This window comes from Argentina silus (genome assembly GCF_951799395.1).
Source record: "Argentina silus genome assembly, chromosome: 2".
Lineage (NCBI taxonomy): Eukaryota > Metazoa > Chordata > Actinopteri > Argentiniformes > Argentinidae > Argentina > Argentina silus.
This window is the reverse complement of record NC_139656.1, coordinates 15,039,824-15,056,359: the sequence shown is the minus strand read 5'-3', so window position 1 is coordinate 15,056,359 and position 16,536 is coordinate 15,039,824. Positions and strand designations below refer to the sequence as shown.

The window sequence follows — 16,536 nt, the reverse complement described above, 5'->3', positions numbered from 1 at the left end:
AATGCAACCATGATCCACTCCTCAGCAAACTGAGCTGGAATATCTGACCACATTATCCTCGCAGCTTCTTAACATTGATAGTATACATGAATTGAACATCTTTTATGATTGCTATTGCACTCATTTTCAATTAATTAATTAATTAATTAATTATAGCATGTACGTCACTTTGGATGAGGGTATGTAACTGGCATATAGGACTGTACAATTTAATTTGAATTAACCTGGCATATACGATTTATAGTTTCATTTCAACGAACTTTTTGTTTAGTTAGCATCATATTGAATTAATCTGTATCTTCATCCAACCTTAATGTAAAGCCTTGTCTTCTAGCCTACTTTAAAAATCAATCAGTGGGCTAATAGTTATTTGACTATACTGTACAAGTACAAATTTCACTGTACAGTTCAAAAACAGGTCGGGACAAAGCCAATTTCATATCATCAAGTCAATGTTATTTTTCATTGATGGGGCGGGTACTGCAGGCAGGGTTCATTGACGAAGTGTGCGTGTGACGGGACCCGCCGTTTTGGAATGTTAAGCTTTTCAACTAACAGTTGAAACTAATCTCTTCAACACATTCCTTATGTGTAATTACTATAGTTACACCGCAATTGTGCTGCATAACAATACTGCGCATGATTATAATATCGCATATAATATCTCTACACGCTTTGGTAAACCCCCCCCCCCCCCCCCCCCCCCCCCCCCCTCCTTTTTCGTCGGCTTAGAAAGTAGGACAAAGGCACGCTATGGCACTTTCTACAAGTTTGGTCTTCCCCTTTAAAAGTCTGCAGCCCTAGCGGTGATCATTGGACTCTATCGGATTCCCTGAAAACTCTGCGGAGAGGAGAATGCAATAGCTTGAACGAGAAACCGGGATCATGGCGGCATCGCTCGGGCGGGACACTCTACCTGACCACTGGTCTTACGGAGTCTGTAGAGATGGCAGGGTCTTCTTCATCAAGTGAGCATTCACTATGCACCTTTACATTTATGTTGAACTGTTCAAACGAATTAAATGTTCGCTTTTATTCACGTTTTTCCTCGTCAAGTAACAGGTGTCTTTCTTTCAGTGATAAAACTCACTGCACAACTTGGCTCCATCCCCGTACTGGTGAACCTGTCAATTCTGGGCACATGATACGATCAGGTACGCGCACAAATTAATACATTGAGAACTGCACCTTACGCCAATGACTGCAGTGCACATTCTTTTGTAGAGCTTCAACATATATAAGATTCATGCAGCCTATTGTATTCATGTTTTAGATTTACCGAGGGGATGGGAAGAAGGTTTCACGGACGAGGGGGCCAGCTACTTCATCAAGTGAGTGCGGCTTATGTGCATTATGGAATGTGAGAATTTCCGACTCCAGGTTTATTCATAAGCTGTCAGCATAGTGGGTGCATTGAGGTCCTGTCCCGAAGTGCTGTGTTCACCGCACACTGTATTTTAAATGTGTCTTGTTGCGGCGGGCTCTGCAACGATGACGTTGCAAGCCATCACTTTCATTCCCACTGTTTCCTATTATTCTGCATTAGAGACACGGGCTACTATTTTGATGCACATCACTGTCTCAATAATAGGAGACTTGATACAAATATTCAGTCGGATATCCATGATGAATAGGAATGCACGTGCTCACTATTTATATCATGTCTTAGAATATCCTGAATCCATTTGAGTCTGATTTGAGGAAGTCTTCTATAGTTTTCTCAAATGTTGAGAGATTATATATTCTTTACTTTATAATGTTATTTGAGAATAATATCACATGGTATAACCATAGAGGCGTCAGTTTTTTCCTTTTAAGCCTCTGACATTACCTTATTTCATAAATTAGCTTTGTGAAACAAATATCCTGTTGATTTGACAGAACTCCTCAAAGGTAAAATTAAAATCTAATTAGATCTGAGACATATTTCTATTTTGATAATATGATTGTGTTTGACCTCATATTGTTTGGGGAAACATAATGTTTACCTATCTTAATTTTTCGCTTTCTTCTTATTCAGGGCATATTCAGGGCATTTAGAAATTTAGTTAGGAAGAGCAACACACACACAGGGAAATTTGCAGAGATCACAGCAGAGTTACAGGTTACACTGATGACCCAGCGATACAGTATGTAGCTGTGTTGATGTCTATTAACTCTTGGTATCTGCCCACACAGTTTAGGATATGAAGGACAATGCCCAGTAGCCTAGCTGAAGCTAGACCAAGCTAGACCGAGTGCTGCACACAATGGTCTAGGAACCCACCTTTCCTCATTCTAATTAACTTCCATGTTAGCGGTCCACATTCAAGCCAGCTTCTGAGCGAGCCCATTGATTGGCTCTCACATACTTTGTATTTGCTTTTCAGCAAGGCATCTCGTTCCTTGCTCCTTTCATTGGAGCGAAAAGTGATTGGGTGGTTCTTAAAACAAACATACCTCAAGGTTTGTTCAATTAAAAAAAAAAAAAAAGATAAACTATACAGGGGGTACACCAACCAGTGTAGGGCACAGTCCCGTCATTATCGACTCACCTTGCCGACAACATCAAAGGCCCTCCCTAGACTCTGAAATCAGGTATGGAGTACTATGGACTTCAAGTTGTGCTTTAGCTAAATGCACAGCAGGACTGGTGGAAATCTATTGAAATTCAGCTCACACCCTTCAATATGCAGGACCTCTACTCTCTCCATTAGCTAGCTCTGTGTATCTGTGTGTGTGTGTGTGTGTGTGTGGGGAGGGGGCAGGAGAGGAGGCTTGCGTGCCCATATGGTGACAGAGATGTATAGCATGATTACACTCTTGAAGCAGCGAGGAGGACAGGGTTTCCAAAGTCACTCTGTGTTGCTCTGTGGAGAAACTGGTTATACCCCCCGCCCCCCACACACAGGTACCAACTGTATCCTGGCAGATTCTCTGCCTTTCTCTTTTCTCTTGGCAACTTAACCAGGCTTTGCTGTTGTGTGTAGAGACAGCCCCATTAAACCATTCTGTCTACAGTATTCTATTTGTTTACTCAGACACTCAGTGGAGAGCAATCTCATTCGCTGGGTATTTCTTTCTGCAGTCTTTCACACCGTGTGTTTGCTGGGAATTAGCCCTGCGGCTGTCAGTGTAGAGCAGATGGGCCCCTGTGAGACACATAGGGACACAGAGCAGCTAACAGACCCTGCTGAAACTCAACTGATAAATCAAGCTAACAATGACAACTGGCAAGCCTACTGTAAAACAGTAGACATTGCAAAGGCTTGAGCAGTGGTCGTTCATTGTGAATGGGGTATAGGGACTCTTCCCAGCATGAATAGTTGCAGGTTGGTAGCCACTCTGCCCTCAGCCTTGCCATGCCCCTTTTAGTGTGCCCCACTTACCCCAGACAGAGAGCCTGCCATACAATGCTTTGCATTCCCATGGTTGTATTCTTGTTTGGGTGGATAGATTGTGGTGGAGGCTTTTGCTTTACGTCCACATGGAGTCATTAGGGGCAGACAAACACTAATCCGCGCTATTGGTTTTGTGGGTGTCAAGCCAAGAACACACAAATGTAAGATACAGTATGACAAGATTTCTCCACTTGGAATGTAAGGCTGTCAAGGCTCAAACTACTGATAGAAATTTAGGCTTACCTATCTCTATGGCTCAAATGTTCAACTGCCACTTACCTGAGCTCAGACAGTCAAGATGTTCTGTCTCCCGGACTACCGGTGTCTGTGTCCCTATGTGGTTTCAGTCTGGCATAAGACATAACTCATTCAGCACCTGTTGTTACCTTTGTGCAACACACTCATATCCACACCATTGCATATACCAACCCCAGTTATAGACCATATCATGCTCTGAGATTGAGAGTGTCACCGTCTTGCTTCATGTGTTGCGCGCACACACACACACACACACACACACACACACACACACACACACACACACACACACACACACACACACACACACACACACACACACACACACATACTGCATGGCACCTCACGCAAGAACCCAGTAGAAATTGTGAGCTCAGAAAAGACTGAAGCAGAAAGATGGCATCCAAAGACGTGGGTTTAAACGGGCAAGGAAAATTATTTCAGAAATGTTCATTGTGTGTCTCGGTCTCCAGACCCAAAGAGAACAACAATGCAGCTCTGAGATATGACGTCCCCAAATGTCAGGGCTGTAAAATCAATTGCCTGTTTGTTGCCTAAATGACTTTATGGAAAGATCCTGTTTTGGTCTTGCTCTCTGGCAGTGGACATGTTGTTCAGTGTTCCTTTGTTGTTCTGCTTTAACACTGCTGGGTTAGGCAACAGCAGATCTCTGAGTACCAAACAGAGGACAGGGACAGGCCAGATCTCTGAGTACCAAACAGAGGACAGGGACAGGCCAGATCACTGGTGGTGTCCTACAGTCCTCCACTTAGTCCCACTCCTTCTCTGTTGTTCACACATTAAACTGACAAACAAGTGATTGGCTGATCCATGAGCCAGGTGCATGCATGACTTTGTAGTGTAAGACTAGGCATCACCTATTATTAAGTCAGACATACCATGTAGACTATAATAAGTCGATAACACAACAATAAATGTGTGAATTATATAATCCTTACTGCATTGTGTTTATGTTATGAAACGTGTAAAGTGTGACCAAGGACTTTATGTTAATTATGTTTATGTTTTAATTACTTGAAGGGGCAGGTGAGAGATGTTCAGTTTGTCCTTGTGATTGGTCTGTCCTTTTCACTGTCTCTCATTGGGGAATCGTTCAGTTCTGCTGATGTGGGTGTTATGATTTTCACTTAATGGTTCACCGTTCAATACTTTACAGTGGACCATTCCACACCAGAGCTTTATTTGATTTACGGCAAACTTGGAAGGTGCCAGGTTTTAAACTGTTGTCCCGTGTGTCTTTAAGGTAATTATGGGAGGGTCGCGATTGCAAAGCCCACCTGGCTCGTCCCTCCAGCACTCAGCTAATGAAGCTCCTTGAGTGGAGACAGTGGCTGTTACATTCATCACCGCTCCAGGGCTCACAAACATGACATTGAATGGTGGGAGTTCATATGACTGATATCCTCAGTGAAAATACATTGAAGGCAGTCATATTTGCTATATGACTGTCGTAGCTGATATTTTTTGTTGTTTGCATCTCAATAGGGGTGCTTTAGATTGAAGTCCCACAGTTCTTGGATGTGGGGTGGCTGTGTGTGTATTGGAGGTTACTTAGTCTCTGAGTTTGTCTGGCACCCCGTTCCCTAACACCCTCCTCCACTCCCCACTGTCCGTGGAGCATGCTGTGACAGGCTGAGCGGAATCCAAGTCCACATGGCGCTGCCGTGACAACGGTCTGCTGGTTGTGCTGTGGGTTGCTGGTGGAAACCAGCAGAGGCCGAGCACAAAGGAGGGATTGTTGAGACAGCGATCAAGACCGTAGTAAAACTCACATTCATTTACATCTCGGCCCCAGTGTAGCACTGGAGGCAAGCTCTCTACTGCTCTGGCTTAGAGAACGTCTCCTCTCTGAGAGGGTACCAAGGCTGGTTTCACTGTTTCAGTGGTCTAGTGCTATAATCATGACTTGCATTTCTTCTCAGACTGAGATTTCATTTGAGAAAGAAATTAATGCTTCTTCAGTTGATGGTTTTAACTAGGTGCACAGAGTCAGTGCAAAGTGGTTTTCCCAGTTTTCTCCCCCAGCAATGGGATAGCTGGAGCAGTCAATATGCATTGGGAACGTGCAACTCTATAGCTCCCTCAGGGCAGAAATGATCCCATTCAGGTACAATGGAGTCCTGTTGGGACACTGTTCTTATTGTCATTTGGGTTCTGCAATCCTGCAGCACTGGCAGGGGTAAGTTGTTGGATATCCACAATACTATAGACCTGCAAAGACGATACCCACACACAGAGACTCCCTCTCCTTAATTCACCACTGCTTTTCTTCAACAGAGATGATGGCTCTATAAATCTTTTATTATTTCTCTCAGATCACTAAGGAGACCGCTGTGTTTATTTGCCCCCCTCTTCCCCCTGGTTTTCTAATTGGTATAGTCTTCTCTCTGCTACTACTGCGCTCAGGGCAGAATGAGTTAATTAGCCTTAAGATGTTTCAGAAGTGTTGAAGCAAAACACTTTAAATGGAGATTAAAGGTATGCAGTCTTCTGGAAGTCGGTGTGGTCTGGGGAAGTGTATTCCCTCCTCCTAGCTGTTTCCCCAGCCTGGGGCCTCTATGAGAGGACAGACTGTAGTCATAGTTGCTATTCTCTAAAGAACATACTCTCTGCCACTTTTACATACATACATTCTTCTACACTTCTTCTGTCCTTAACTCTGTGCTACGTTCATTCCATGCAGTTCGTTTCATCCTCTGCGCAAATTGTTTGGGCATGGTTTAGGGTTAGGCCGGTATCCGAATTCTCAAACTGGTATACTTTCCTGCCAAAATACCCTGCTACACCGGTAATACCTTAGTAATTAAAAAAAACAACATTTCTACCAAGTTTAACCTTTGTCACCTTTGTTATAGAACACTCATCCTTTTTTTCTCTATATATCTGGCTACCAGGCTCAACATCGTCCATAGTGTCACTGATCATGCCTTGTGCGTTTCATATGCCATTATATTAATTTGATAAAAGTCAGCACCTGTGCTTGTAATGGCGAAATAACGGTATGGACGGTGTGGTGGGAATTATACGAGTTAAGCTACCAGTAATACCCTCCACCGGCCCAACCCTAACGTGGTTGCACTCACACTTTATTTGCATCAATACTTGAATTAGTTCTTAAAATGTCACAGAGAGCATCCAACAACAAACAAAAAACGTCAATCTGTCCTCGCAATTTATTCTTAGTGAATTCACCCCTGGTGGTCATTCGTGCTGTGCTGTCTGTCTGATCCCGTGTGTAAACATAGCCCTGCTGCTCTCTCAGCCGTTTGTTGAGACAATGCCGTGACCTTCACCTGACATTATGTATTCTGAGGCAGAGCTCTGTCCCCTCTCTTTGTCTTGCCCCCTCTCCCCAACACCTCTCTCCCACCTCCCTTCAGCCTGCATGTCAAGCTTCTGAAACTGTAACGGTCAGGCTATTGAACCCAAATGCAGAACACGGAGAAATAGGCAGATGATGGTAAAACCCAAATGATGTGTGTATTTATTGTCGAAGCAAGGTAGAGCTAGGGAGAGGGGGCCCAGGCAGAGAGGGGCTGAGTACAACTGAAGCTACGATCTGGCAGTGGTGAAGTCTGCACTGAGTCTTTTTGGCAGGGCTAATGATAATGAGATGATGACAAACAGCTGGTTATCCTGATTCTCGCACACCTGACTCCACTCCTGTAATCAGAGAGAGAGAGACAGAGCGGGAGCAGGAGAGAGAGAGAGCCAGCGAGAGCAGGGGAGGAAGGGTACTGCAGGCTAGATGGAAGTGGAGGCTGTGACAGAAACACTCTGTAATCACTCCCTTTCATGCTGACGGGGGTAATCAGTGAATGACTGTGCTCTTCTCTGCATCGGGCAGTCAACCTGTTCACCTCCGTGCCACACACCACCATAGCAGCTCACTAGCACTATCAGGGACGTCACATTTGAAGTTTTCATCTCCTCAATATACTTGATTCTATTAGGTGATATATCCTCATTCACTGTTAAATCATAATCAAAACAAGGGGCTCTCTTGTTTTGTTTGTCACCTCTCACATTATTGTTACAAAGCAATTACCAAATTAATGTTTGTTGTCATTAGAGTAATTGCTGCTTTACTAAAGAGGTATACTACAGAAGCCAGGTTGTGTAAATTGTAACCTTATGGCCTCTTACTTTTAGTCCCCCTCTCCCCCGATGTTTGGGTATGACTGGGAGACTGGGAGATGTAGTGATTATGCAGCGTGTTGGGTACAGAGGCAGAGGCAGTGTCAGAGCCTTTTGCTGTGACAAGACTCCTTAATGATTTCCTTTTCTTTTGGCGGAAGCTGTTGGCGGTAGAGCTGCAGAGGAACAGGGGGGCTAGTAGCTTTCCAAGAACTCTCTATCTGCAGCATGAATCATTTATTTATCCTCTCAGAGGAGAATACAATATGTTAGCTTAGCGACACACTGCCCTGAGCATCATGCTAGGCAATACTGGGATTAACAGGATTCCTAGAGAAATGACAGGATATGTATGTACTAGTCCATCTTTATTATGTACGGTTGGTTTACATAGACTCTATGGCTGTTTGTCATAACCAACAGTCATACACATGTCATGTCTAAATGGCTGTTAGACCTCCAGTTAGGACATCCATCTCTTTCTAACTCGGGAAACAGCCTGAACAGGCAGCCGATGCTAAGGTGCTAGGAACAGAGCTGTCATGTCAACGTCATTTCCATCCTGACAGATTAGGGCAATGGCAGTTTAAGAACACACTATGTCTTGTTGGTTGGTACAGGGGGGGCTTGAGGGTACAACAGCATATTGGATAAAAGAGAGTAGGACAAAGAGTAGATTGAGGTGCCGATACAGTGGGTGGCTGTGTACTGCAATGGGATATAGGCATTCCATCAGGCCCACTCTGACTTGTGATATTTAACCTCCGGCCCGGAGACTGCAATTAATACATTACCAGTCCAGGGAGGGAGATGAGCTTCCTGTAATGATGTACGTTATAGAGAATGGTCCAGTCACCCACCAGACGGCAAGAGACAGAGCAGTGTGGCCAGCCAGAGCAGGAGAAGGAGCTGGAGCTAGGGCACAGCAGAGGAGATGCCAGTGCCAAGATGGGCACCTGCTGTTGTAGCTGCCTACCTCTCCGCCATGGTCAGGGGGCTGAATGCTACACTGACCATGAACAGGTGCTGGTTATTGAACTGGAGGCCTCCAGACAAGACAGGGAGGAGAGCGTGACAGAGGACACAAGGTAACGCCTCAGAGGACGAGCTGGCCAAAATCTACTATAATAGATGAGATTTGTTTATTTCTTATGATAGATTTAGCATCAAAGGATATGTGGCATGAATAGGTATCATTGAAGGATGGTGGCTGTGTGAAAAAGAGCTGAGGTGGATCGTCTGATTTGTGGAATGTGTTTTTATCACTTGTAGTTTTTTACTCTTTCTATCATGAGGCGGAAGGAAAATACGCTGTGCCTTTGAGTTATTTCAAATCCTCCGCGAGAGGAGGAACACTGTGTTGGCTGTGATTAGATTCAGATGACAGCTGGCCTCTGTGCCGCATTCTTTCATTCACAAACCCCCCTGTGACGGGAACCACTGCAGAAATAAACAGGTCCCTCTTCTGGTCTCTCCTTTCACCTGCAGGAGAGACTGTGATTGGCCATTAGGGAAGTGTGAGAAAAGTTTGATAAAGTAATAAGAGAATTTCAGAACTTTTGAAGTCTAAGGAACATGACTGATACAGAGGAGTAAACACTATGTAAAAGCTTGTATACAGTAGTACTAGTAAACACTATTTGTTGTCATTGTGCCCCATAGCAGATGAGTTTGGTTTGAAAGTGTGGGATTAGGATATTCAGACCATGAAGGAAATCTCCTGACTAGCTTCCAGTAGGCTTGTGTTTAGTAAATGGAAATCCTGGCGTTGAGTCTGGCTCTCCTATCTGGCACCCGAGCTCTGTGGAGTGCTGACAATCCCTTCACCATGCTTCAAGGATTTGTTACATTTGTAAAATGTTTGAACTTCTGCCTCTTTGATTTTTTTCCAAGGTCAATTTATTAATATGTGAGATATATTCATTATCATTCATCATTTAAGTTTACTTTGAACAGTTATAGTTGTAAATGCATACATGCGTTCATACTGGATAATGTTAAGATGTTTTAAGGCCTTGACTCAAATGAGGAGTGTAAGATGGTGATGTAGATCAAAGTGTCCTGAGGCAGACTTGGGTCCCTTCATTGATGGCTGGTACTGTATGTGTGTCATCCCACTCTGGGGATGTCATCCATCCTGAAAATATCCCTTCTATCCCCCCTGCAGGAGCCAATGAAGCCTGGTGCTAAACTCTACCCCTGACAGGCCTTGACAAGTCCAGCCCATCTAGCCAGTAGACAACCTATAGGGACTTTCATATGGGAATGCTGGTTTGTCTTTAGAGATCACATGATTGTACTGTCTGCTTTATAAGTGTATGGTCTGCACCAGTGTGGGAATATGTCCTGCAGACTTGTGTGAACTATGTGATTAGGTGTTGCTGTTCACATTAACAGATTATTGAGTGTGACCCTGTATGGTGAACGCTAAGGAAAGCCGATCTGGTCAGAGCAATTTCATTCACTGCGGCATTTATTGAGCACATCGACCACATGGGAGCGAGTGTGAGGTCTCAGCCCGATGCAGTTTAATTTGCTCTTCTGTGCAAAGATGCAAAGCTAATTGTTTATTCATGATTGAGTGGATTCTCAACCCATCCACTGTCAAGTTGCATGGCTGTGTTTGCATTAGCAGATCTATATTATCCTAATTTTCATCCTCTGGCTTGAGCAGAGTGAGTTAATTATTTTCGAATGAGGAAATAAATGTGTTTGTTCAGAAATTATGTTATTCTATTTTAAAACAATCCGTGTATTCCGGCTCTGGAAGTGTAGTGTAGAGAATAATGTCCACCATGAGTAAAACTCCAGCCTAGTGCAGCAGACACACATGGCTAACTAAAGTAACACATCAGTGGGCTGTTCTGGGCTGTTGTGGCAGATCAAACAGTAATGGTTCTATTGATTCCTACAATTTATGTGTCTAATTATCGGCTGGCAGTGGCTAGTTGTCTTAAGCTTCCCCCGGCCCCCAGTTATAACTCTGCTCCTCCTTAACTCACTGAGACATGAGTGATCAGAGGACAAATAGCCCAGGGCTGCGGCCATGGCAGCGCCTCAGGACATTAAAGACTGGTGAAATATCTGTGGAGGGAGAGTAAAGTAATCTCTGTCTGTATGAATCATCCTCTGGCCAGTGGGTGTGTGTGTGTGTGTGTGTGCATGCGTATGTGTGTGTGTGTGTGCCTGTGCATGTGTGTGCCTGTGCATGTGTGTGCCTGTGTGTGTGTGTGCCTGTGCGTCCGTGTGCCTGTGCGTGTGTGTGCCTGTGTGTGTGTGTGCCTGTGCGGGTGTGTGCCTGTGCGGGTGGCCTGTGCGTGTGTGTGCCTGTGCGGGTGTGTGCCTGTGCGGGTGTGTGCCTGTGCGTGTGTGTTTATGGTTGAACAATGCTGTTCTCAGATCAGCCACTAGGTAATGCTGTTGAATCTTTAACCACACTTGACTTTCACCTCACCTCTCCCCACATCACAAGTCAGGTCAGTTGTCCCCGACAACCAGCCTTCACAGAGCAATAAACCATGTCCAGGCAATCAAGACACCTCTTCTATTCCCAGTCAACATTTGATCACTGATCTTCTCCTGCATTTTAAATTACAGAATGACATTGTTGGATCCTGAAGATATTTTTCAAGGTTAACAAGGTTCATTTTAAATGTGTTGATGGGGCACTGCCCTTTTCTCCATATTTCAGCAAGGTTGTATTGACCTCTCATCAGCCATTCCAGATTCAAGATCAGCTCGTTTTTGGATAATTGGGTAATGTTCACTCCCTCACTGAACACGCCCTAGGACAAAGTCATGGCTTAATTAGATAGCAATTCAATTAAGACTATATCTAGCCTAATTTTAACAATGTCCTGGCCATGCTCTTTACCTGGTGTAATAGTATCATAACTCTGTGTGCTAACAGGATATATGGGACCAGACAGCCCAGAGAGGTTCTTTAATCCCAGTCTCTCTGTCGAATAGTGGATATGGGCTGTGATCAGAGCTGTTGGTTTAGAGCTATCAGCATTATATAGAAATGTCTTTGTAAGTCAGGATACAGGTAACATCCATCATATTGACACAATGCTCCTAGAACTAGTGTCTGGGGAGTGCTTCCAAACCATCTCCACTACACTCCTTCAGCCTCCAGTCCTATCTGTCTGTCTATCTGTCTGTCGACTATCTATCTGTCTGAGCTAGGGCCCAGGACAGGACAGGAAGGTTCCGGTTCCATCCGGAGAGCAAGGTCATGACTTAACTGCTGATTTGACGAGACACAGTGAAGACGACGGCTTGGCTGCTGTAATTGGAGAGACTGGGGTGGCTTTTAAGAGCAGAGACAAACAGACAGCTTCTCCTAGTGGGGCAAAAAGGGTCCAGATCCCCCCGTTCCTCGTCCTCCTCCACTCTCCACAGCAGGATAGGGGTTGAATGGTGGAAGACTACTACTAGAGAGACTGAGCTGCATAGGTGCTGACGGGGTTACCCGGGACGACAGAGAGAGAGAGAGAGAGACAGAGAGAGAGAGAGAGAGAGAGACAGAGAGAGACAGAGAGAGAGAGAGAGAGAGAGAGACTGAAACAGCACAACTATCATCCCGGTCTGACGCTGCACTCTGCACCCTCCCCAGTCCTCTACAGCCTCACCTAGTCTTCTCCACGCTCAACGCAGGTAAGGCTGAACCGAATCTGTGCATGTTGCTGTGTGTCTTTTAAGGCTATTCTTCTCCATCGGTGACCACTGTCCCTCTCTGGACAGTCCAGGATATTTAGGGCCTGTATGTGGCCAGCCACATTCCAGTGTAGCAGCCCAACCTTGGGCTGGTCTCTGCGGCACCAGGCTACTCACTGCTGCTGGTCTCGTACTGGGCCTGAAAAGAAAGCAAAGGAGAGAGGAAGCCTGGATGTAAGGAGGAATGACTCCTCACTTTGAACTGCAGTAATGTTGTGACACATTGAGGACTTTGGAGGAAAACACACACAGACAACTAAAGGCCAACCAACTGAAGGCTGACCAACAAGAGACGGCATTTGCTTGTGGCTGGTGGTAAATGCATGAGTAAGAGTTTGTTTGTAATATGTGAAAGAGGAACCTTTACATACTGTAAGAATGGCTCTGTTTCTATCTATGATTTGTAGTGCATATTTACGTCATCAGCTTCAGTAAGATTAGCTAGAGGTAGCCTAGGTGATGTGTTAGGTGCTGTATTCTACGCAGGGATAATTCATGACCAATGCACCAAGTGGCCTTTGCCAACAGATCAATAACAGCCTTATATCTAGTGTCATGTTACTGTTACTGTATTTGGCCATGGTTTTATTGATGCTGTTTTCATGTTTATAATGCTGTGGTTTTGCCCCTTGTGGTTTTGTCCCTACTGTGGTAGCAATACTACTTGGATCTTGCACCTGTAGTTCGATGAATGTGATATTTGATATGCAAGAATGTGCAATATGCTAAAATATGCACATTTCTAAAAGTTTATACCGTAGTCATTTATTATAAGTACATAGTATATGGGTTCTATATGGGTTGGTCTGGGTTTATTTCAGTGGCCTCTGAGCACAGTAGTAAAGTTAGTGCTAAGAATCCACTACTGACCCCTTGCATAACTAATCCATACTTCAGGATTATGCATTGAATGCTCACATTTTCTGAATTGAGAAATCAATAATCAATAGCCTCATGGGTAGGCTATTGATCATCATGGGTAGCTCACTTTGTGGTCAGTATCACTTGCCCAGTGCTTTGATTCACTGTCCACTGTGATAGCACCGTGCACTGGGCTAACACCTCGACAGTGTTGAATTGTTTTTGAGCTTGTCTTTCAGGAGGCTAGTCTGATATTTGAGTGTCATTGTGAATCACTACATTTTCTCTGCTGAACAGTCTTAATCAGCAGTGGTTGAAGAACCATCTGCAGATGTACCTCCTAGATAAGGTATGTGTGGGTAATATATCAGTGTGTAGGAGGTTTGAGAAGCCATTAAAGAAATCCTTGGTGGTGATTATGTAAAGAAGCAGCAGAAGGAGGGATTAGATGAGGGGTGTGTGGGGGGAAGGACAGCCATAGGAGCTGCTGTACTCTACTCTTCAGGCACTCATGATGAAATGCCCTTCAAATCAGGACATTTCAGAGCAGGGTCGCCTCTTGGCATCTACTCGAGGTGGGAGTGATGATGAGAAATGATGAATGCCATTGCCCACCGGCTCCAACTTAGAGACAAGCCCCAAGCATGTGGAAGATCAGATAAGACAGGGCCATACTGGATGTTTACTGGGTGGCTTACATGGTGTTTACATATCAGATAAAGGAATTATGTTAGTACTGTAGCTGTAACTACTCCAAACTCAACTCCAAACAAGCTATTCTCTGTCAGTGAGCAAGCTTGGTTCATGTGGGTGATGAACATTTCCTCTGTCCATTTCCACCTCTGGTTTCGGTCTCTGCATGCTTTGAAGTTAAAGCATGGCCAGGCTAATGCATTATTACAAATGACATAATTGTTGAGATTAGACTGGAGAATCTGCCAGACTGGTGGAAAATCTGCAATGCTAAAGAGGCCCTCATTTGGAATATGAGTGTAGGCAACTCGTGGGATATGCTAACGAGGTGTGGGGGACAGGACAGTGTGGATGGATGAGGAGGGCAGGAGGGGATGAGGCTCAGGGGGTATGAGGCAAGTCCTGGCTGTCTTTGGAACAGGGATGAGATTGGGGGAGGGGAATCAGGTCTCCTCTTGAGGCTCTTTTTCGTGGTGCAGGAGTCATCCTTAACCTGCCTCCCCCCATCCCTGACCCCTCCTCTCTCTTCATTAGCTGATAGGAGGCATTTGCAGCAGGGCTGGTAATCAGTCTCTTAGGCTGCTGGAGCACTGCCAACACTCAGCTGCCATTTCTCAGGGCATGGAAGCTCTCTCTCTTTTTCTCTCTCCCTCTGTCTCTCTCTCCCTCTCTCGCTTTCCCCATTTTCACACCTTTTGCGACTCCTTCATGCCAATCCCCCCCCCCTTTCCCTGCGTATATGCTGCGAGTGTGACAGCAGTGTCTGCATGTGGTGAATGGAGCGGAGAGGGCGTCCAGCACAGGAAAGGGCTCTGACGCCAGCCTGTGCTGAGGAATGCACACCGAGAGGAGAGAAGAGAGGGAAGGGACCAGAGAGACAATCCCAGGCTGCAGCCCTGCACTGGTTCTGCCCAGTCTGGATCCTCATCCCTCTGGATCACTCTCTAAGTTGACTGCCCCTCCCACTCTCTGCTACCCCTCACCCCCCCACCCCTGAGCCCAGAGCTGGATGCTGGGTTTTTGAGGGTCCAATCAGGTGTGGATGGGCACTGCCTGCGTAAGCACGTTAGCCCTACCCCCCGTCTCTGAGTGAGACAGCCCAGGAGGAGAAGCGGGAAGAGGTTTTTGAATGTAACACCTCAGCGTCAACAGAGAGCTTACGTCAGCAGCACTAGCAACATTACAGCTGAGTGGAGTACACACTACAGCGCTGCTGAGCACAGACCTCCAGTACAGCCAACATGTGGGGCCAGCAGCAGAGCTACTCCTCCTCACACCCCCATCACCCCTTCTACCGTGGGATACACAGGTCTGTATGTCAACCCCTCCTGGAGGACTAGTAGCATAGCAGGATTAGCACAGGTGTACTTTATGGCTACCTATACTCAGGCTTTTGTGCTAGTACTCGCTAACAGCTGCTACCTATGCTCACAGAGGTAGTGAAGTTTGTGCGCATGTTGTGAGTAGACATCTGGCAAATCCCTATCTATGCTGTCTTTGGCTGGGGTTTATAGGCAGACTTCTGCATTGTGGACTGGTGCACAGATGAAACCTGCATTTAACTAAGCCTTTTGTTTTAGCCCTGCAATGCCGTCTCTACCCCCAGAGAAGAGAGAGAGAGAGAGAGAGAGAGAGGGAGGGAGGGAGGGAGAGCGAAAGGGAGAGAGATACCCATTATAGTGCTTTAGCATCTGCTGTCATTAATACTGACTACTGTGTTGATGTCAGAGGAACTGTTTGTTCTCTGTCTGTGTGGTCAGTGGTCTGTGTAATATGGGTAATTGTTCATTTTGTGTGTGTGTGCATGTGTGTGTATGAGTGCGTTTATGCAGAGGCAGGCGGAAGCAGGCACAGATGGAAGGCTGATGTCCGAAGACACTGCTCCTTGTTATTGTGTTCAGCCAGTGAGACACCCCTCTTTGGAATGTGCTTGTTTGTGTGGGTGCAGCCCCCACCCCTCTATGCCTCAGTACAGCTGCTCTCAGGACCAAGCCTCACCAACACACATCTGGCTCCTCTCACCTTCTCTATACAGTCTTCATGGACTATTTAGTTCTCAATCTGTTGAAATGGTTTGTTCTCTGGCTCATTGGTTTTGGAAGTAATACTTTTTTTCCTCTACCTCCCTGATGTGAGAAGGCACTTGCAAAACAGTTTGAGGTCTACCTTCATATTTCTTTATGATGTAGGCATAGTGTTCATCAACTTATGGCATGATTGCTTTCTGTGATTAAATGTCCGTCATAGGTAAATATGACTTGCTGCTTGTTAGCATTCTGTCAGGGTCTCAGTGTCAACCACAGCAATAAGGGGACGTCATCTATTAATCATTCCTCCTTGTGCTCCCTTCTCTGTCACCTCCCTGCTGTGCTCTCAAACACTGACTACCCCATCCATAAGGAGTGGCCTGTGGGCTTCAGGGGACTGGGAGTGGAAGCCACCCCAACACAGCCCACTTTAGCCTGGC

General features: G+C 45.4%; 1 protein-coding gene across 1 annotated transcript in view; it reads left to right on the top strand.

Moving 5' to 3' along the window:
- Positions 1-876: 876 nt before the first annotated feature.
- Positions 877-16,536, top strand: part of plekha7b (pleckstrin homology domain containing, family A member 7b) — a gene marked incomplete at its 3' end in the record, with an annotated part of 70,940 nt that continues 55,280 nt past the window's right edge. The window contains exons 1-3 of the mRNA XM_083697315.1: positions 877-968; positions 1,078-1,154; positions 1,274-1,331. Coding sequence (XP_083553441.1) covers positions 886-968; positions 1,078-1,154; positions 1,274-1,331 — 218 coding nt within the window. The 5' untranslated portion in view covers positions 877-885. The remainder of the gene's footprint in view (positions 969-1,077; positions 1,155-1,273; positions 1,332-16,536) is intronic.